Source organism: Equus przewalskii, chromosome 1 (assembly GCF_037783145.1).
Source record: "Equus przewalskii isolate Varuska chromosome 1, EquPr2, whole genome shotgun sequence".
Lineage (NCBI taxonomy): Eukaryota > Metazoa > Chordata > Mammalia > Perissodactyla > Equidae > Equus > Equus przewalskii.
In genome coordinates this window covers 26395116-26418167 of record NC_091831.1, presented here as the reverse complement: position 1 = coordinate 26418167, position 23052 = coordinate 26395116, and the positions used below count along the sequence as shown (strand labels likewise).

The 23052-nt window shown below is 38.6% G+C and overlaps 1 protein-coding gene across 4 annotated transcripts in view; it reads left to right on the top strand.

Annotated features, from left to right (window-relative positions):
* Window positions 1–865: 865 nt before the first annotated feature.
* Window positions 866–23052, top strand: part of SLK (STE20 like kinase) — a 56027-nt gene continuing 33840 nt past the window's right edge. For 2 of the 4 annotated variants that reach the window (XM_008518363.2, XM_008518362.2), the window contains exons 1-2: window positions 866–1612; window positions 21567–21731. In XM_008518363.2, coding sequence (XP_008516585.1) covers window positions 1463–1612; window positions 21567–21731 — 315 coding nt within the window. In that variant the 5' untranslated portion in view covers window positions 866–1462. The remainder of the gene's footprint in view (window positions 1613–21566; window positions 21732–23052) is intronic. The other 2 variants (XM_070633590.1, XM_070633584.1) reach the window with 1 other exon arrangement.

Sequence of the window (23052 nt, the reverse complement as noted above, 5' to 3'; positions counted from 1 at the left end):
TCTTTTGCGAGTGCTGTCCAAGGCGGCCGGAGGCGGGTCAGGAAGCGACGGCCTTAGTAAGTGGTTCAGATGGAGCCACGAAGGGTGGCACCAGTATTACGGCTGTGGAAGTAGCCAGAAGGTAGATGACCCTCAAAGGAGTGTGCCAGTCATCACTTGAGAAGCGGGCTTAAACAATTTTTATGTATCTATGTCCATCTTACGTGCACACTTGCAACAACAGCAAGGACTGAAATGGAGCCTTTGTCGGTGCAGGCGCCATGCAAGGGGCTTAGATCCACTGTCTCTTTTACTCCTGGCCACAACCTCCAGGTAGGGATTATTAGCATCTTTATTTCACAATGAAGAAACTGAGGCTCGGAGAGGTTACCCGCCCAAGGTCACAGAGCTGGTAAACTCTGGCTCCAAAGCTCCCAGCCACCAGACATCCTCTCCTCTCACTGTACTCTGGGACGCGTTTGAGAGCGAAAAAGTCCATTTTCGGGTCCCAATCAGGACAGTTTAGCTTCCACTCTTTACAAATTTTCCCAGATCCAGAATGGAGACAACATCCGCTGGCACAACCAACAGGGTCTTCCCTGCAGGGGAAACCCCACCAAAGCCGCGCGCCGACAAGGATTTGGGGCGTGCCGGGCAAGCCGGGAGCAAGCTTCAAGGGGCGACCAGCGCAAGCGTTCACATCGCATCCCGCGCGAGGCGCCTGGGGGCGCCTGAGAGCCCCTGCGGGCCGCCCGCTCGCTGGACTCAACGCGCGTGCGCGGGGCCAGAGGGGACGCCCCCGCGCGAGTGCGCGGAGAGCGAGGCGCGCGGCCGGGGGAGGCGGGGTAGGGGGGATGGGGCGCGGGCGCGCTGCGGCGTCGGCGTCGGCGTCGGCGCGCGCTCCAGGCGGAGCTGTGTGGGCTGGTGAGGGAGCGAGGCGGCGGCGGCGCCCCAGAGCCGAGGGGACGCGCGGGCCTGGCGCCGCGGGAGCCGACGGCTGCAGAGGGGACCCCAGGCTCGCGGCCCGAGTCGGTGGAGCTCGGCCTGCCGACTGCCCGCCTCGGAGGCCGCCGGCCGCGCTCCTCGCCCGGAGTGGCCGCCGCCCCTGGAGACTCGCCGTGACACGGGCCTAAGCCGCGGCGGCCGCCGGCGTCCGGACCGCTCGGACCCGTCGGGCCGGGCCGGGTGGGGAAGAGCGTCCGGCCAGGTGCCGCCCCCCGAGGGCCGGCCGGGGGCCGGGCGCCCACCCGCGCGGCCCGCGGGCCCGGCTCGGCGGGAGGGGCCGCCCGCGCAGCGTCCCCACCCCGTGGGCCGGAGCCCGAGTCGCGCCCCGCCTTTCCCGGGGACGGCCCGGCCGGAGCGGCGGGAGCCCGGAGAGCCCGCGCCCGCCGCCTGCCGCCCGCCGGGTCGCGCGGGAGGAGAAGCTTTGCCTTTTATTGTTGTTTTCAGTCCTTAAGTGCGAGGAACTCTGTGGGGAGGAAAAATGTCCTTCTTCAATTTCCGTAAGATCTTCAAGTTGGGGAGCGAGAAGAAGAAGAAGCAGTACGAGCATGTGAAGAGGGACCTGAACCCCGAGGAGTTTTGGGAAATTATAGGGGAACTGGGCGACGGCGCCTTCGGGAAAGTGTACAAGGTAAGAGGGAGAGAACGGGAAGTTGCGCCGGGGAGATGAAAGCCCCGGGCCGGGGGTGGCGCGAGCGCTCCTCGCTCCCTTGGCCCTTTCCTGCCTTCCGCCCCTTCTTCGGACTCCGACAGCGGGGCGTTGGAACTTTCTTTAGGTCGCCATCCAAGGAGCCGCTGGGACAGCAGGATTTCAGGTTGGACACGATGGGGCCTGGATGTAGTTTGGAGAGTGACTGCTAAAGGGAGGCGAGGTTGTCCAGTCCACTCCGTCACACTTTCAAGGAAACGAGGGTGTCCTTTAATTTACAGGTTGGGTCTGATGGTGGCCTTCCAGTTTTTAAAATCAGAAACTCCTTATAAGTGGATTTGTATTTGTCTGCTACCTCTGCGTTCGTGTTTATGCTTATACCAAAACAGTTCCTTTTTGAGGGTCCGGGGCGTGTGTTTGGTTGGTTTCTATGGTTAATACATAACCTGTCACTTGGGAGGAGGGCAGAGTTATTGCTCATTGCAGACTAGTCTTGAGTCGGTTGCTTGACCGCATACTGTAAAATGGAATAGAATTTCTGATAGAAAATTTCCAGAAGAAAACCTGCACCTGATACTAGTTTATAAATATAATTAAAGCAAGCATTGACTAGAAATCAATATCAGCGCTTAGGAAATTAAAAAAAATACACTCACAATAAAAAAAATACATGTGTACACGCACGTCTATACACGTATATTTTCATAGGTACTGTGTTTATTTCAGTAGAAGGAGCTTTGATGTTTGACCGTGAAGGCGTTGATAGTAAGTGTTGGCTTTCTCTAAGGAGTATAGGTATGATGTCATCGGAATATTTTTGTCCTGTGTGAGGTTTTGATGAGACACAGTTTAGGGGGAAGGGCCCACAGGGTTGCCTAGAAGTAAAAACATAAATAACTTAGGTTTATGCCGGACTTTGCAGTTTTTAAAGCACTTTCACTTAATTGGGCCCCCGCGAAAGTGCTGGGAGGGGGGGCAGGTCAGGGGTATCTGCATGTCAAGGATGAGGGTGCTGAGTCTCAGAAACTGTTGAGAGTCACACAGGGTGTGAACTCAGGTCGTCTGACCCTCTGTTTACTCTTGTTTTTAGTAAACTCTTGTTTACTCTTGAACGTGCGTTGGTAGAACTGGTATATTTCGCTCCCTCTGAGCTGCATCTCACTGCTGCCTTTGCCCTGCCTCCGGTGGATCGCAGCCCTAGCCCTCCTCATTCTTTACTTGGGCTGAAACGTCCACTCCTCTGTGCGCTTTCACAACACGTTGTTCACATGGCTGCTGTGGCGCTGGTCATATTATAGTTAATGTGTTTGTGTTTTTATGATAAGACCAGGGGCCACGATTACGCATTTGAGTTCATCTCTTGCTTTAGCAAGTAGTGTGTCTCTTTATATATTTTTTGAAATGAAAGAATGTGTGTTCCCTGCACGTGAGCTCTGTATGAAGCTATTGCGTGCAGTGAAAGTTGGCAGAGGGAGCTTCAGTGCTTGTGTGGAGGGTACACTGTGGATTTCAGCAAGAGCCTGCAGTATGGATAGATGGGAGGGAGGGCTTTTAGTGCAGCAGGAGGATCCCTCCTGGGAGTCAAGAATTGTGTGTTAGTGCTGGCTGTCACAGACCAGCTCTGTGGTCTTAGACAGAATACTTAACTTCCTTGCACCTCTGTTTTCTTAGCTGGAAAAGCATAGATTTCCCTAAAGGTTTGTTTAGATTCCTTCACCTGTGAACGTTCTGTGAGTATGCAGTTATATAGGAAAGGCAAAAATAAATCCTCCAGGCATCTGGAATCTCGTAGTTGAAGGAGGTAGGTGATTATGGGCAGTTTTCATGGTATAAATGTTTTATCGACCAGAAACACTATAGTATTAAGACGCTGGCTCTGGGGTTGGACTGTATCTTGGCTCCCTCACTGGCAGCCTGTGACCTTGGACGAGTTACTTAATCGTTCCATGTCTCACTTTCCTCATCAGTAAGACCTACTCCTCAGTGTGTGAGAATTAAAGGAGATGATAAAGAAAAGGCATATAAAAAGGGCGCAGTAACTGGTAGGAATTACTTGTGACATTTAGCGCTCAGAAGCAAAATATGGGATGGGACAGGAAAAGGGACCCACCAAGATGATAAACCAATTTTCATGGTTTCCAATGGCACAGGCAGATTGTGTGGATAATACTACATGATTAATTCTTTAATGAGTCTTTTTGCAAAGGTAACATATCATCCTGTGGTGAGACATCAATTGAAATTTTCTGAAAAACAAGAGACTTTCTCCATGTAGTTGAACACTATAAAATTATGTCAAGGATAATTTTTGTGAGCTTGATGACGGTTTTAAGTGATGTTTGAAGAGCATGAGTTCTTTCATCTTTATGCTTCCAACGAATAGGCTCTGAGAATTTTTTTTTGAGAAAATTTAAACTTCTCTGACCTTTTTGCCTCTTTTTCCTAAAAGTTTTTGTTTTCCAAGATTCTCTAGAAATTTTAAATTTGCAAACTTCCTTTTGTGTGGCGGAAAAAGCTATCAAACTTTAATATTGTACGTTGTAGTATACAGTAGAAAGCTTTCTAAAATTGATTCTCTCATTTGCTTATGGAAGTTAATAACCATTATAAAGATTAAAGTGTACATAGGCAGTCATTTGTGTAATTTATTTACTTGAAACATTTTCCATCATATAGTTGTATTCTTTCCACTCAATCCAGCACTACACAACTCTGTAACAGATATTTTCTTTCCTGAAAAATCTTTCCTATTTTAGGGGCTGGCCCAGTGGTGTAGTGGTTAAGTTCGTGTGCTCCGCTTCGGCGGCCCAGGGTTCGCATGTTTGGATGCCGGCACGGACCTAGCACCGCTAGTCAACATGCTGTTGCAGCATCCCACATAAAGTAGAGGAAGATTGGCATAGATGTTAGCTTAGTGACAGTCCTCCTCGAGCAAAAAGAGGAAGATTGGCAACAGATGTTAGCTTAGGGCCAGTTTTCCTCACACACACAAAAAAACCCCCCCCAAAATTCTTCCCTATTTTAAATTTATTTTTTCTTTTTAATGATTATTTGACATATAAATGAAGATATGTAGTGTCCCTCACAACTTTTTACGTTGGATTTCTTTTGCTTTCAACATAAAAAGGAATGACATAAAATTATGAATTGAATTGAAACAGAACTCACCACTGTGCTGGATGAAAAACATATGTACATTTAGCAAATAATAATAAAGTGAACCTGTGTGAACAACCATCAGAGTCAAGGAGTAGAATTGCTGGGTTATGGGCTAGTGTATCTTTAATTTTACTAGATGATGCCAAACTATACCAGTTTACACTCCCACCAGCTGTGAATGAGAATTTTCTTGCTCTGCATCTTGCCTGCATTAGGTATTGTCAGAATTTTTAATTTAATTTTATTTTTTTGGTGAGGAAGATTGACCTTGAGCTAACATCTGGGCCAGTCTTCCTGTACGTTGTCTGTGGGACACTGCCATAGCACGGCTTGATGAGTGGTGCTAGGTTCGTGCCCAGGATCGGAACCCGTGAACCCTGGGCTGCCAAAGCAGAGCACGTGAACTCAATCACTAGGCCACCAGCTGGCTCCATATTGTCGGAATTCTTAACTTTTGACAACCTAATGTTATATTTTTCACTGTGGCTTTAATTCATCTTTCTCTGACTACTAGTAAGTAGTTCTTTTCAAAGGTTTATTAGTAATTTGGATTTCTTTTGTGTTCAAGTCTCTCGTTCATGTTCCTATTAGATGTCTTTTTCTTATTTATTTGTAGTGTATTCTGGATTTTAACCATTTGCTGGTTATGGTTATTGCAAATATATTCCCGTTCTGTGGCTTGTCTTTTCATTTTCTTTATGGTATCTTTTTATAAACAGGAAGTTCTTGATTTTAATGTAGTCCAGTTTGTCAACTTTTTCCTTTCTGGTTAATGCTTGTTGTATTATGTTTAAGAAATTCTTTCCTAACTTGAGATCATGAAGATAATCCCCTAAATTATCTCGTAAAAGTTTTATGATTTTGCTTTTAACATTTAGGTCTACAATCCACCTAGAATAGATTTTTGCAAATGGTATGAGGTAGGGGGTCCAATTTCATTTTTTTCTCTGTGTGGATTCCTCATTGTCCCAGAGCTCATCATTGGGGGTAACTATTTTCCCACTGCTCTACCGTGTCCTGTCTGTTATTTAACGTGTGTCTCTTTCTGCAATCTCTATTTTCTTCATTGATTTATTTGTGTATTCCTGTACCAATATCCCACCGTCTTAATTAGGAAAGCGTCAAAATAAATCTCTGCTAGAGTAAGACTTCTTCTTGTTCTTCAACATTGTCTAGTATATTCTCGGCCCTTAATGTTTCTATGTACATTTTAGAATTAGCTTAATTGAGTTCCACAAAAATCTGTGGTTTTTTTGGAGAGATTTCATTGAATTTATGTCAATTTTGGAAAAATTAACATCTGTATGTTATTGAGTCTTCCTATATATGCATATGTTTTATCTCTAACTCTTTTTTAGTTATTTTTCAATAATGGGTTATAATTTTCCGCCCTAGAAATCTAGGGAGCTCAAACTACTTCGAGTGTCTTAAATGCTTTGTTTTTTCTATTGGAATTTCCTCCTTGTTTTGATCATGTATAAACTTCAGTAGTCTTTTGGGAAAGGATCCACGGAAGGTACATTTTTTTTTTAATACCTGGCCTGTCTGAGTATGTCCTTATCGTAATGTCATATTTGATGTATAGTTCGGTTACAGAATTCTAGTTCAAGAATAAATTTTTCCTAGGATTTTAAAGACTTTTTTCCATTTATTGTCTTTTGGCTTCAAGTGTTGCTGTTGAAGGTCTGATGCCATTTTGTTTCCTGATCCTTTGTGATCTTTTTCTCTTGGTAGCTTTTAGGATTTTCTTATTATCTCCTGTTCATAGTGATGTACTTTGATATTGTTTTTTTTCTTCCTTTCAGTTTGCTGGGCTCTTGGTTAGTCCTTTCAATCCAAAGACTCCTGTCCTTCAGTTCTGTGACGTTTTCTTGTATTATTTATTTAACCCCCCCTCCCCTCCCCAATTAATGGCTCTTCCTATGGTCTAAGGATTCTTCACGTCTCTAAATTCGATGGACATTTACTAGTTTACTTGACTTCTCAGGAACATTTGAGACTCTTGACCATCCTTTCTTTTGAAAAGCTTATCTTTTGGCTTTTAGGTCACCACTCTTTATTTTCTTCTCACCTCTGTGTTTACTCATCAGGTTCTTTTGCTGGCTCTCCTTTCTCTTTCTGACTTTAAGTGTTGGGATTCGATAGGGCTTGGTTATAGGCTCTCTTCTCTTCTTTTCTTATGAGAGCCCATCTTCTCCCATGGCTTCAGTTACCATTTAAATGCAACTTATGTCTCTAGCCCAAGATCTGCCTTTTGAACTCCAGACCCATAGAGATTTCCACGTGGATGTTTCACACATTCCTTAAACAAGTCCAGAACATGAACTAACTGAACTCCTGATGTCAGCTCCAAATTTGCTTCTCCTTTGTTCCTCACTCAGTAATTGATATCTCCATCTACCAGTTGCATAGACCAGAGACCTGGAGATCATTCTCAACACCTCCTGCCCCCTTACTCATCAAACCCAATCAATCACCAAGGCCTGTTAATTCTACCTATTCAATATTTCTTGAATCTGTCTCCTTTTTTCTTTCTTCACTGGCACAGTACTGGTCATAATTGCCAATATCTCTTACCCAGACTACAGCTACTTATTGGTGTGTTTTTGGGCTTCATATAAATGTAATCATGCATGTGTTCTTTTATGTCTGGCTTCTTTCGCTCAACATTATGTGGGTGAGATTCATCCTTCTTATATGTAGTAGTCCTTTGATCTTTTTCCTTGTTCTATAATATTGTATTTTATGAAATTCTACAATTTATAATCTCTTCTATTCTTGGTGGACATTTGGATTGTTTCCACTTTTTGTATATTAAAAATAACACTCATGAGGGGCTGGCCTGGTGGTGCAGGGGTTAAGTTTGCACATTCTGCTTCGGTGGCCCGGGGTTTGCCAGTTCAGATCCCGGGTGCGGACATGGCACCGCTTGGCAAGCCATGCTGTGGCAAGCGTCCCACATATAAAGTAGAGGAAGATGGGCACGTATGTTAGCTGAGGGCTGGTTTTCCTCAGCAAAAAAGAGGAGGATTGGCAGCAGTTAGCTCAGGGCTAATCTTCCTCAAAAAATAAATAAATAAAGATACTCATGAATATTCTTATACATTTTGGTGTACATATACATTCATTCTGTTAGATATATACCTGGGAACAAATTTTCTAGGTCATTGGGTATATGTATTTTAAGCTTCAGAAGATGCTGCCAGTCTTCCAAAGTGCTGGTGCCAATTTACACCCCCATCAGTAGAGTATGGGAGTTTTCCCAGTTCTCTGTCATCACCAACACTTGCTATAGTTATTAATACTATTATTAATATTTTATGTTAGCCATTCTGGTGGTGTGAAGTGGTTTTATTTATGTTTTTCCGATGACGAGTGAAATTAAGTACCTCTTTACGTGCTCATTGGGTATTTGGGTATCATTTTTTGGTGAAATTCCTATTTATTTACCCACTAAAAAAATAGTTTTACTGAGGTATAATTTATATACCACAAAATTCATCCATTTTAAGTGTGTAATTTGATGAGTTTTAATAAATTTGTGCAATTGTGCAACCGTCACTAAAGTCCAGCTTTAGAATCCTCTTATCACCAGCAAAAGTTCTCTTGTGCCCCTTTGCAGTCAATTTCTTTTCCCACCAGGATTTTCCTTCCCTGATTACTAATGAGGTTCAGTTCCTTTTCATATGTTTGTTGATCATTTGGATTTCTTCTCCCAAGTGCTTGTTAACGTCTTTGGACTCTTTTTCTTTTTCTCATTGGTTTATGGGAGTCTTTATATATTCTAGATACTAATCCTCAAGTTATATTTGATGCACATATTTTCTCTTGCCTTGTGGTTTGTCTTTTCATTCTCTTTATGGTGTCCTTCTTTTTGTATAGACATTTTAAATTTTAATGTAGTCCAATTTGTTAACTATTTTCTACATGGTTAGTGCTTTTTGTCTCAAGAAATTTTCCTTACCTAAGGTGATGAAGATGTCCTCCTACATTATCGTCTTAAAGTTTTATGATGTTGCCCTCTACATTAGGCCTATAATTAAACTAATGTTGATTTTTGTTTAAAGTGAGAGGTAGGGGTCCAGTTTCATTTTTTCTGTCTAGATACCGTTATTCCAGCGCTATTTACTGAAAAGCCCATCCTTTCCATAGCACTTTGCAATGCCTCCGTCATATGTCAAATGTCATATACACATGTATATATCTATAAATATATATACATGTATACACATGGTATATATCATTTATTATTTCTTTAGGATAAATTCCTAGAAGTAGAATTGTTAGGGCAAAATAAATGATCGTTTATTAATGCTTACTGTGAAACTACCCTACAGAGATTGTGTAAATTTATTTTTAAATCAATTTTTAATTATATAAAAAATTAAAGAATTTCTATTTACTGGAAAAATTAACTTATTAGAGATAAAGTTAGTCTCCTTTGACCATTACTCTTAATTGCTGTTCCTTCTCTCCCTAGATGTAACCATTATCAGTTTCATGTATATATTTCTAGATATTTTTCTGTGCTTCCATGTACGTACATGGGTTATACCTATTTTAACAACCCACCGATGGTCTAATTTCCATGCCTTTATTCCTTAATCTTTTCAATGTTTTTATCCTTTAAAAAAATTATTTGCAGGGCCTGCCCCGTGGCTGAGTGGTTAAGTTTGTGTGCTCCACTTTGGTGGCCCAGGGTTTCACTGGTTCGAATCCTGGGCAAGGACCTGGCACCGCTCCTCAGGCCATGCTGAGGCGTTGTCCCACATAGCACAACTAGAAGGACCTAGAACTAGAATATACAACTACGTACTAGGGGGGCTTTGGGGAGAAGAAAAAGGGGGAAAAAAAAAGATTGGCATCAGTTGTTAGCTCAGGTGCCAATTTAAAAAAAAAAAAACTTATTTGCTTTTTTGATAGGCAGTAAGAGTATCTCTTTCATTTTCCGTTTCTTTGATGTCTAAAGAGATTGCAGATTTTAAAAATAATTGAATTATCCATATTCTAGTAGAGTTGTTTTCTTGATTTGAAAGTATTTTTTATGTACTATGGAAATGAACACTTTATCATAGATCCTGCAGTTATAGTTACGTTAGTTTATGCTGGTTTTTTGATATAAAGACATACAATGTTCTTTATTCTACAAAATGTCAGGGTGTTACTTTGCTTTTTTCCCTTTGCTTTCATGCTTATAAAAGCCTTCCCTCCCCAGAAATTAGATAAATACTTATCTGTATTTTCTTTTAGACGTTTTAATAGTTCAGTTATAAAGAATTTTACTTTTAATTCATCTAGAATTTAATTTTCTCTGGGGGTTGATATGAGGCTCTATTCCCTTCCAAAAAACCAAAAGTATCTTTTATCTATTTCTAGAAATTTAAATACTGTTATTTTGAAAATATAGCAAAGGATAAAGAAGAATATAGAAAAATAATTCTATGGTTAGAAATTTGAACAGTACAAAAAATGGTACAATTGAAAAAATAAAAGCCTTCTCCACCAGTCCTTTTTCCCAAAGTCAACCACTGTAACAATTTCTTGTCTATCCTTTCAGGTAAAATTTTATGCGTATATGGGCATATATATGAATGCCTATTTGTAAAACTGAAAATAGATTTACGTACCTGTGAGTGAACTTAAATGTATATCAAATTGGTAATATAATCACATAGAAAAAGAGCTTCACATAACTTGAATAGAGTGCCCTGACTAGTGGGATATATTTAAAGGATAAAAAGAACTGCAAAGAATTCTTGAACTTTATTGAATAGGTTTGTTACTAGTAGTGATGTTAATGTCATAATTCTGAAAATACTTTATATGTATTATAGGATAGAGCAAATGAGTTACTGTATTGATGCTTTAGGGACTAGGATTGTAACTCTGGGAGAAAGGAGTTATAAACTTGGAATGTGGGGAAAGTAAGGAAGAACCCTGTGATGTTGATTTTTGAATTGGAGGTTTCAGTTTGAACTCATGATAACACGGACACATGCACATGCACATGTGTGCATGCACACACACACACATTCCTATTCTCCTCTGAAAAGATGAGATTCCGCCTAGAAATAATGATTTCGCCTAGAAATAATGATGCCTAATGCTCTTAGCTCTTGGTTTCTAAATACCATTCCCCACTGCAGGGAGTCAGGGCTCGTTGAAAAGGCTGATCTAGGTCAGGGGTAGGAAGTACAAAAATAAGAAAATTGAAAAGTAAAAGCCTCCCCTCTACTCGTTTTTTCCCAGGAGGGGAGAGTATCTTGTACCAGAAAGCAAGGACATGCTCAAATACTACTGGGGACATGCCAAAGGATACAGGATAGTTTGAACAACAAAAATATCAGCAACAAAGTAGTAACCTTATAGAGGAATGCTAGTTAGTTAATATATAAAGATTGATAAAATTAGAAAGACCACTGTTTTGCAACCATACTATATTAATTCAGGCAGAGATTATTGATGGATGCTAAAATCATTGTGTGAAAGGTTGTAGAGGAACAGGATATATACACATGGTTTCAGAGTATCATCCCAGGAGATATTTTACAGTAGAGAGGTCTGGTGGATACCGCCTTAATCAACTGATCAAACCTAGGGTTAATCATCAGTAATAGGATAAACTGTTTTCTCATGTAATTTGATGGGAAATATATAATCACCTAATGTAAATATTTTGACAAGAATACTAACCTGACTCTAATAATGAGGAAACAATCAGACAAATCCAGATAGTGGAATATTCTACAAATCAGTGGTTTGGACTTTTAAAATATATAAACAATAAAGAATGTTTTTAGGCTTTTGAGGACATTTGAGTATGGAGTATATATTAGATATTATATCAATGTTAAATTCTTTGGGCATGTTAGTTATATTGTAGTTATGCAGGAGAATGTCTTTGTGCTCAGGAGATACATGCTGAAGTTTTGGGACTGAAGTGCAGCTTACTTCACATGGTCTAAAAAAAAGAAATGCATGCGTATCTGTTTGTAAAATATGTGTGAATGCATGCTTCGTGTGTGTGTGTGTGTGTGTGTGTGTGTGTGAGAGAGAGAGAGAGAGAGAGAGTGTCAGAAAAGCAGTGTGACAAAATGTTAACAGTTAGTGCTCTGGGTGAGGGCTATATGGATGTTCACAGTTCTGTTCACTCAATTTCTCTGTAGGTTTGAATTTTTCAAAATAAAAAAGTAAGGGGTCATAGTTTTAAATACTCTTGCACATTGCTTTATTTCACTTAACAGTTCTCCTTTTCACTTTTTTCCTCCTTCCATGTATTCATTCATTTTTTTTTTCTTTTTCTCTTTTTCTATGAAAGGAGAAAGTCTCCTTTCTGGTCAGGCAGCTATTTCTATACTGTGCTGCTAAAGTTAGTTGGCATTTATTAAATACTACAGTATACTTTGTACTCAATACCACACGAAGTCCAAATTCCTAGCACATATACATTTATGTTTTTAAAAGGTGACTGAAGCTCCAGACTGTAACAATAACTTTAGCTTGCTGCCTTTTCTTTTTGTTTCCTTGAAATATCTTAGTATTCGTGGTGAGTTCCTTACTTTGACAGCCACATGTTTTGCCCTTTACTTTCATAATTTGACATTGAGAATATTTGTGTGGAAATGATCTTCCTTACTATTTAAAAGCCTTGAATTAATTTTTTATTTTTCTTGAATTAATTTCCAGAAGTAGCACATTTTTGTCGTATTTTTAAATATTTTTTTGGAATTGTCTTTTTGTGTTCTCACTTTTCTATCTTTTCAACTATGCAGTCTATGGAAATTTCCTCAGCCTATCTATCATGCAGTTATCAATAATGTTTCAGTTTATTCATGCTGCTCAGAGTCGACAAGTCCTTGGAATAAGTGAGAAAACTATGTGATCTGAGAATTGGTAAAACATTTTGGAAACTACAGATTTAGCCAACATTAACTTACTACTGACATTTTGTTATTGGTATCTTGACTGACCAATGACTAAGTTTTGAATAAATAATCAGAACAATATAAATAAAATAGTCTTTGAGAATATAAAGTATATTCCTTTCTCTTTTTCAGAATTCAAGAAATGACATGAAAATACTTTTTAAAAAAAGGATTTCTATAATATTTTATAGACATTATGGGAGGAATATGTGCAGTCGATCCTCATTATTTGTGGATTCTGTATCTGTGAATTTGTCTGCTTGCTAAAATGTATTTGTAGCCCCCAAATCTGTACACACAGTACTTTCATGGTCATTTACATACAGGGCAGTGCTGCGAAAAATGGGAGTCCCAGACACATTCCCTAACCCTTCTTTCAGCTCATACAGAAATGACCAGAGGATGGAGACGGTAGAGGGCAGTGTAGTACAGTGCAAAGCTCCAGCTTTGGGATCAGTTGGATGGAGTTTGAATCCCAGCTCTGGCACCGGTTATTGGGGGTGGCGTCAAGCAAGTCATTTAACACTTCTGAACCTCTTTTTCTCTTTTGTAAAAGAAAGAAAACAGAATCTACCAGAATGAATTGTTAGAATCTATGTGAGATGTGTGTACATATTTCTCCTAGGAGCAGTGGTTCAGTATTCACTAAGTCAGTGTTTACAGTGACTTTATAGAACATAACTACCACAAATAATGAAAATTAACTCTTATCTTTGTTAAGTGATGTTGAGTAATTTTACTCTTATTTAATATTCACACTTGTTCCTACCAAGATCTTATCAGGACTCTGAAAAGATCACCAGAACTAGCATATAATGTGAAACAGGTAACAACAGTATCAACAGTCTAAAACTATATGTTTTCTCCAGTGCTGTCCCCTTTCTTCTCACTTAACAGCTCTTTAGAACTTTGGATATTTATTACCCAAATACTTAATCCTACTCTGGGCGTTAGTTTTCCCATCTGTATACCTCATTGGTTTTAGAAGGACTGTGCCAGTTATTGTCTTTTGGCTCCAAACACACCCTTCTATCCTCTGCTTTGTGATGCTATTCTAAGATTTTGCACATCACATGTCTGCCTTGCTAGCTGTTCACTTTTAGGCTTCACAAGGAGCATTAGAGGGAGGCTGCAAGGAGGAGGAGGAAGAAAGGACTTTCACCTTTCTTTTTGTTTTCTGTGGGCTCCCTGTCTGCTTTCCTTTTACCTGTGACCATCATCCTAGTGGAAATTCTTTGCCCCAGCAACAGCAGTTGAATTCAATTTGTAGTTTTTCTGGCACTCATAGAGCTAGGCTCATCATAACCCTTCATAACATCAGCTCCAGTTAGCTGTTCCCCTCTTCCTCAAAAGCTACCCTGGTTCCACAAGACCCCTCTTCCAAGTTCAGAGATGCTAGCAGCAGCTGAGCAGCACCCTGTCCTCAGGGATCTGAGTTCAGCTCTACAGAACCTTTCCTCCAAGCTTCTGAGTATTACTATGTTCAATCTCTTCCCTTGGCAACTCTGGTGCTAGGAGTGGTAGCTTTTTCCTACAGTTGTTACCTCCCTGATCCTTCATGTTCTCTCTGTCTTTTTAGTTATCTACTTAACAACGTAATAATTATTTATATTAAATTTTCTCTATTAAAATAATCAATACAATTTTTTTCTCTTGGTTGGACCTGACTGGTACAAAGATTAAGTTAGTTATATAAATGGAGAATGCAGAGAACAGTGCTTGGCACAAGGTAATTGCTCAAAGAATAATATCTAATAGCATAATGGATACTATAATATATAATAGCATACTTGAAATAATTTGAGATTTTTATACTCTATTTCTTGACAAAATACTAACATTTCCAATTTAACTACAAAGCTAAAAAGGCGTAAAGACAATCATTGAACTTTATTGATCTTGATATGCTCAAATAACGCCACCTCAGTAAGCCTAAACTTAACTACCCTATTTAAATTGTAACCTCTTCCTTGTGTACCCCCAAATTGTCCATCTCCTCATCTTTCTTATTACCTTACTTAATTTTTTTCCACAGTACTAGTAACTAACATGCTCTTTATTTGTCTATTGACTGTCCTCTCCCCACAATTATAAGTGCCATGAGAACAGATTTTGTACATTTTCTACACTGTCAGCATCTGGAACAGTGCCTGACGCATAGAAGATACTCACTAAGTATTTGTTGAAAGAACAAACTGATTTTAGCAGATCATCTTGAGCGTGCTCGCTAGATTTTTGTACTGCGTTTCTTTTGGAGAACAGATTTCTCTGGGGTGTTGTGCTGCGTGTGTTTTCTGCAGCTCCAACTAGTGCCTTGCATGTAGTAGGTGTTCATGAACTGTTATTTGGTTTGTTTAGTTTTCGTGTTTTCTAATGGTTGAATGTCCTTATACATTGGACGTTTAGGGTCTTACCTCTTCTCTTGGTGGGAGGAAGAATACCTTTGAACTCTCAACCTTGAAATCAAGTTATCCAAATCAATAGAATCAATCCCATTGATTACTGAAGTGATTGAATTCTTCTCTTTTTTTTTTTTGATTGGCGCTTGAGCTAACATCTGTTGCCAAGCTTCTTTTTTTCTTTTCTTCTTCTTCCCAAAGCCTCCCAGTACATAGTTCTAGGTACCTCTGGTTGTGCTGTGTGGGATGCCGCCTAAGCATGGCTTGATGAGCAGTGCCATGTCCGCACCCAGGACCCAAACTGTTGAAACCCTGGGCCACTGAAGCAGAGCCTGCGAACTTAACCACTCGGCCATAGGGCTGTCTCCCTTCTCTCTGTTTTTATTCTTTGTCTTTTAGATTCTTTTTATATTTATCCTATTATTATTATTATTTTTGGGTCTTCCCCTTTTGATTGACTAACATCTCTGAGGCACTGAAGTCATCTATATGTTCTGTACTAGTCTTTCAATTTCCACTTCAGAATTTTATTAATATATATTTCTCATTATAGAAAGTATTATATAGTCTTAGAAAAAGTAGACATGTAGAAAGAAAATAAATGAAGATTTAAAAATCATCTGTATTCTTGCCACCCAGGAAATAACCCCTGTTAAAAAAGAATAATGTAAGAGGATGTAATTTTTATCTGACTTCATTGAGAACATGAAACCAGTGTAAGAAGCTTAGATAAGTTGTGTCTTCCTGCAGCCCTCTATTTGTTTCTGTAAAGTGGTCAAGCTTGATTCATGATTCATGAAAATAAAAATAGTGATTTTTTTTGTTTTCTTTTTTAAAATGGCAAAGTTCATTTTTTTAACTTTTTATTAAGATTATGATAGTTTACAACCTTGTGAAATTTCATTTGTACATTATTGTTAGTCATGTTGTAGGTGCACCACTTTACCCTTTGTGCCCTCCCCCAACCCCCCCTTTCCCCTGGTAACCACCAATCAGTACTCTTTGTCTACATGTTTAACTTCCACCTGTGAGTGGAGTCAAACAGAGTTCGTCTTTCTCTATCTGGCTTATTTCACTTAACATAATACCCTCAAGGTCCATCCATGTTGTTGTGAATGGGATGATTTTATCCTTTTTTATGGCTGAGTAGTATTCCATTGTGTGTGTGTGTATATATATATATATATATATATATATATACACACACACACACACACACACACACATATCTTCTTTATCCAATCATCAGTTGATGGAAAAACGTAGTGATTTTTAAGTGATCATAACTGATTTCTGAAAACTTTTTATCAATAGAAGTTATAAGGTATACCTTTAAATTAATATCTGGGTATTTGTTATTCCATTATTACTATTATTTTTGGTGAGGAAGATTGTCCCTGAGCTAACATCTGTTCCCGATTGTCCTCTTTTTGCTTGAGGAACATTGTCTCCAAGCTAACATCTGTGCCAATCTTCCTCTGTTTTGTATGTGGGATGCCACCACAGCATGGCTTGATGAGCAGTGTGTAGGTCTGCACCTGGAATCCAAACCCGTGAACCTAGGCTGCTGAAGTGGGGCATGCAGACTTAACCACTATGCCACTGGGCCAGACCAATTCCGTTCTTATTTTTATTACCATTTGTTTAGTTATTTCATTAAGTCTTTATGTGTAGAATTTTCATGCTTTTAGGTAGTAGATAGATGAGACTTTCTTTTTCACACCTGATATCTATCCATTATATTTATTTAAAGTATAGTTTCATGCACTTACCAATGTTTATTTCAGTTTTGATTTTCAGAGTTCTCTAGAACCAGATCCTGATGAGTAATCATGTTATTTTCAAGCAATAATGTGAGGCAATTTTTATTTCTTATATTAAACCATATAGTACCATTGTTGGTTTAATCAGTATATTCACAGAAATGGAATAATTAAATTTGTTACTATGAAGAACTTTAGAGATTATCTAGTTTTAGTTATTTTCCCCTTTCCATGCCATTCCATTTACAAGTAAAAGACACATCTTTAAAATCTCTCAGGACGTTAATAAGGTATGCAGAAGCAAGATGACTTTTAAGTCCACTCACAATGTCCTTGGTTTCCTACCAGGGCTCATATTTTATAGTATTTTTCTTCAAGGATGGTTTCTCTGGTCTCTTTCTTTCCAAAGCGTTACACTGAAATGGTGAGAAAAGGGCTTGTTTCTCACTGGTTTATTTCCTCTGACTTAGGAGAGGGTTAGTTCTAATTATTGTTGGTTCAATTATAGTATCTTTCTTAGGGAGACAGGCTTAATGCCGTATTTCACCAGATATGACAGACTTTTTACTTTTTAACATCTCTGAAATTGGGATCTGTCCTTTATCGATTGACGCCTTCATATTGTTATTGGCCAGGTGTTGGTCATGATATATCTGTCATTGCCTGTGCGTTGTGAAATTAGTTGTATCCCTGTTGTCACACAGTTGCACTCCTTCATGTTTCAATCAATAAACTATTTAAGGACCTTTTGAAGAAAGAATGTGAGTCCTGGTTGTCATCTAAAAATCGTAGCACCTGTGGTAAGATCAAGAAAGTATCAGCATTATACTTGCAAAATGGGATATAGTGGCTTGAAAGAAAATTTTGGAGGTAGTAGTAGAGGAGCACCCTTTTAAGAAGTGCTGCAGCACCAAAGCTTTCCATGGCCAGAGGATGATGCCCTGTGGAAACGCGAGACGCTGGATGACTGAGTGAAAAAGTGATTCAGAAGAGGCAAACTTAAATGTGAAGAAGTATTTAAATTTTTATGTATGAACAAGGATAATAGATATGCAGTAATTTTTGTCTGAATATGTCCAAAAGAGCTCTTAAAAAAGGTATAACATAAGAATTCTAAGTGATAAAGTGTTGTCAGAGTTTAATTTTTCTTCCGTAGTGGAACATAAGATAATGGCTCATCTTAAAAGGCATCCTAGATTTGATAAAATATAGTAAACTAGAATATTATTCTAGGGTGGTAGAGATGACCAGTTAAAGTTATCTTTTTATCTAAAACATATTTTCTGAACCCTAAATGTTAGGGTTACTTAATTAGTAACTAATTTTACTTTTTACCTCTATTTCTTCTTAAGGAAGTAAAACATAGTAACAGTCTACTTAGGAAGATTCCCATATACAGACTGAGACCTGTTTTGTTTATTCTTTTCATCATCACCTCCATGGTTAGATAATAGTTCCCTAAGAAATCTCCCATGTACTGATTTTTTTTGTACTTTATTGCTGCTGTAAAAAAAACAGAAAGTCCATTTAAAAAAAATTCAAACAATATGAAAAATACAGAAAAAGTCAAAAGCACCTGAAATTCCACCATCCTAGCTAATGATATCTTTCCAGATATTTCTTATGCACCTATCTGTATGTGAAAATGGATGTGTAGTTTTTATAAAATTACGTACCTCTCATGTTTAGTAAGTTGCCTTTTTTCCCATTCAGTGATGTCTTGTGGCTACTGTTCTATCTTAAGAAATATTAATTAGTCAGTTAATTTTAATGGCTGCATAGTTTTCCACTGTGGAACTGTACTGAATGATTTAAGCAGGTTCCTGTTAATGAACATTTAGACTGATCCAGTTTTTTTTATTGTAAATAGTGCTTTGATGAATGTTTTTGTGTATGTATATTTTTTATTTTGTAAAATTATCTCCTTATGATAAATTCTTAAAAGTGGGATTTGGACATTTGTTTATTTATTGAAATACTTCTTACTAGCTTTTAAAAGTTTAGTATTTTTCGGGGCTGGCCCCGTGGCCGAGTAGTTAAGTTCGCGCGCTCCGCTGCAGGCTGCCCAGTGTTTCGTCACTTCGAATCCTGGGCGCGGACATGGCACTGCTCATCAAACCACGCTGAGGCAGCGTCCCACATGCCACAACTAGAAGGACCCACAACTAAGAATATGCAACTATGTACCTGGGGGCTTTGGGGAGAAAAAGGAAAAAAATAAAATCTTTAAAAAAAAAAAAAAAGTTTAGTATTTTTCTCTGTTTTTTATTTTTAAGGTAATAGATGTGATTTTGTTGAAGTGATAACATATATATAATATTGAAATGTCTTAAAAAACCTAACTAGTGTTTTAAGATCTGATTCCTAACTTTTTAAAAAATGATCTTGGATCTACTACATATTTGGAAACCTTTCATTTATAATAATTGGAGGCGAGAAGTTACTCAGCCAAAGAAAAAAAGTGGAAAAGTTAAGGTACTAAGAATAAGGAAAAATAAGCAAACTGATGGAAGTATAGGGAAACTGGAAAGGATAATGGTTAAAATAAAGAAAGGGCTTTGGAAACAGACCTGCGTTTGAATCCTGATCCTGCCTCCTGCTAGCTACATGACCTTGGGAAAACCTTTTAACCTCTCCAAGTTTATTTATCTTCCTTTTAAAGTAGGGATAATAATATATCATGGACTTGTGAGGATTAAATAATAATAGTAATAATTACAGCTAACATTTTTTTTTTTCCTGAGGAAGATTTGCCCTGAGCTAACATCTGTGCCAGTCTTCCTCTATGTCTCATGTGTCACTGCCACAGAATGGCCACCGCCGAGTGGTGTAGGTCCATGCCTGGGAACCGAACCCGGACTGCCAAAGTGGAGTGAGCCAAACTTAAACACTAGGCTGTGGGGCTGGCCTCACAGCTAAAATTTTTGAATCCTTGCTATCTGTGGCAGGCGTTGTATTAAATGTTTATATATGTTTTTTTCACTTCATAAATAGCTGTTATCTTAATTCTCACAAACTTGTGGGATGTAAACACATTTTACTAATGAAGGAGCTAAAACAGAGAAGGATTTTGTAAGTTGCTGCAACCAACAGAGTTAATAAGAGGCAAAACCAGAGTTTAAACCTTAATAGTCTGATCTGGTAGAGCCTGCTATTTGAAACTCTATCCTCTGTCCATATAAAGCACTTAGCACGGTGCATAGCGTGCATTAGTTTATATTTAGGCTATCTTTTAAAAACTATGTCAAGAGAATGAGAAGACAAACCATTGACTGGGAGAAAATATTTGCAGAAAACGTATCTGAGGGGCCAGCCCGGCGGTGTAGTGGTTTAGTTTGCACGCTCCGCTTTGGCGGCCTGGGTTTCACGGGTTCTGATCTCGGGCCTACACATCGCTCATCAAGCCGTGCCATGGCGGCATCCTACATACAAAATAGAGGAAGATTGCCACCTACGTCAGCTCAGGGACAGTCTTCTCCAAGCAAAAAGAGGATTGGCAGTAGATGTTAGCTCAGGGCCAATCTTCCTCACAAAAAACCCAAAATATATCAGAAGAAATCTAAAGGACTGTTATCCAAAATATGTCAAGAACTCTTAAAAACCCAACAATTAGAAAACGAACAATCTGGTTAAAAAAGATGGGCAAAAGATCTGGACAGACACCTCACCAAAGATGTATAGACGACCAATAAACATATGAAAAGATGCTTGACATCATATGTCATCAGGGAATTGAAAATTAAAACAAGGAGATAGCACTACACACTCATTAGAATGACAAAAATCCACACCCACGACACCAAGGCTGGGGAGGGTGTGCAGCAATAGGAGCTCTCATTCATTGCTGTTGGGAATGCAAAATGTTGCAGCCACTCTGGAAGACAGTTTGGTAGTTTCTTACAAAACTAAACATACTCTTACCATGTGATCCAATAATTGTGCTCCTTGCTGTTTACCCAAAGGAGTTGAAAACTTATATCCTCACAAAACTTGCACATGGATGTTTATAGCAGCTTTATTCATAATTGCTAAAACTTAGAAATAACCAAGATACCTTCAGTAGGTGAATGGATAAATAAACTGTGGCACATCTGTATAATGGACTATTCAGTGCTAAAAAGAAATGAGCTGTCAAGCCATGAAAAGACATGGAGGAACCTTAAATGCATGTTACTAAGTGAAAGAAGCCAGTCTCACAAGGCTGCATACTGTATGATTCCAGCTATATGTCATTCTGGAGAAGATAAACGATGGAGACAGTAAAAAGATCAGTGGTTGCCAGTGGTGATGAAGAAGGGAGGGTTGAATAGACAGAGCATAGAGGATTTTTAGGATGGTGAAACTATTCTGTATGATACTATAATGATGGATACATGTCATACATTTGTCGAAACGCATAAAGTGTACACCAAGAGTTAATCCTCATGTAAACTGTGGTCTTTCGGTGATAATGATGTGTCAGTGTAGGTTCATCACTTGTAACAAATGTACCACTCTGGTGCAAGAATGTTGATAGTGGGGGAGGATGTGCATGCGTTTGGGAGGGGAATATATGGGGATTCTGTACTTTCTGCTCAAATATGCTGTCAACCTAAAACTACTCTAAAAAATAAAGTTTATTTAGAAAAATAGAAAATAAAATTTAAAAAACAAGTATGCATTGTAATACTTCTGTTACTTGTACTTTTAGGCACAGAATAAAGAGACCAATGTTTTAGCTGCTGCAAAGGTGATTGACACCAAATCTGAAGAAGAACTTGAAGATTACATGGTTGAAATTGATATATTAGCATCTTGTGATCACCCAAATATAGTGAAGCTTCTAGATGCCTTCTATTATGAGAACAATCTTTGGGTAAGTATTTTCTATTGATCTGTAGGAGTAGCCAAAATGAGGTAATTGTCCTAAAGAAGTTTAGTTGTGAAAACCTGTTTTATGTATTACGTCTTCTGTTTATTTACTTATGTTACTTGAATGAGAGTTGATCTGCTGATGAGAGGGTCGTTAACGACATAATTATCCTTAGCTTCAACAGATGTTCAGATATGTATTTCAGATTATACCATATTTCATGATTGTTTGACATTGGACCCAAATGGAGAAACTTGGTTAAGAATGTTAAGTTTCTTAAATTATGAAATTAGATGGCTGCCTTTTGCTTGTAATTTAAATTTAAGCACTTACTTAAAATTTTTTAAAAGTTTCCTTTGTTTTAAAACCTAGAAATTGTTTATAATTTCTTGCCTGAACTTTTTGTATATCATGTAATAAATTATAAAATGCCTATTAGAATGTTAAGTATTTATCTTACATGTTATCAGGCCCAACTTTAGTGCATGATGTAGTAGTGGCTAAGGCTGTATGTATAAATTTTGTTCATTTTTAGAAAATATTAGGCAGAAATAGATACAGAAATAAAATATTCATTATAATAACCAGTCAGTCACTTGCTCTGTATTAATACTAATTTAATGATGATGGCTTTTTGAAATGGAGTTTTAGTTTTTCTCCCTGAAGGAAGAAGCAAAGTTGTGAGAGAGGAGTAGGTAGTACCATAATAGCTGGCTGGGAATCAAAAGGTCTAGGTGCTGCTGGGTAGGAGCTTGAATAAGTCAGTTAACCTCAATGAATCTGTTTGCTCATCTATAGGATGAGTAATGGTCTGCCTCCCAATTATTTTTCAGATGATGTAAGGAATTTGAAATCAGTTTGTAATTGGCAAGCACCTGTAAAAAATAAAGTGTTGTTATACAGAGGGGAAAAAAAGCAGGAAGCTACAAGTTGTTAATATGTGATTTAAAAAATTATCTACGGCTATTATTAGTGTGGTGTCTTCTAATATAGTTGTTAAGGGCTCTAGCAGAATGTTTCCGGTAATTATAATGAAAATGAACTTCTAGACAGTTTAATAAATAGATAAGATCTTTGCTTGAAACTATCGCAAAATAAAAAGTTGAACAACTGTGAGGGACAGCCTAGTTGGAGAGATAGATTTAATTAATCAAAGAATCATAATAAATATAAAATTACAACTGTGGTAAGGGTTAAGAAGGAAAGGTACATGGTAGTATGTAGCAGGGAGATCTGGGAAGGCATCCATCAGGAAGTGGTCACTGAGCTAGGACCTGAAGCTTTTGATAGATGTTTTTCCTGTTTTTTTTTTTTTAAACTAAAA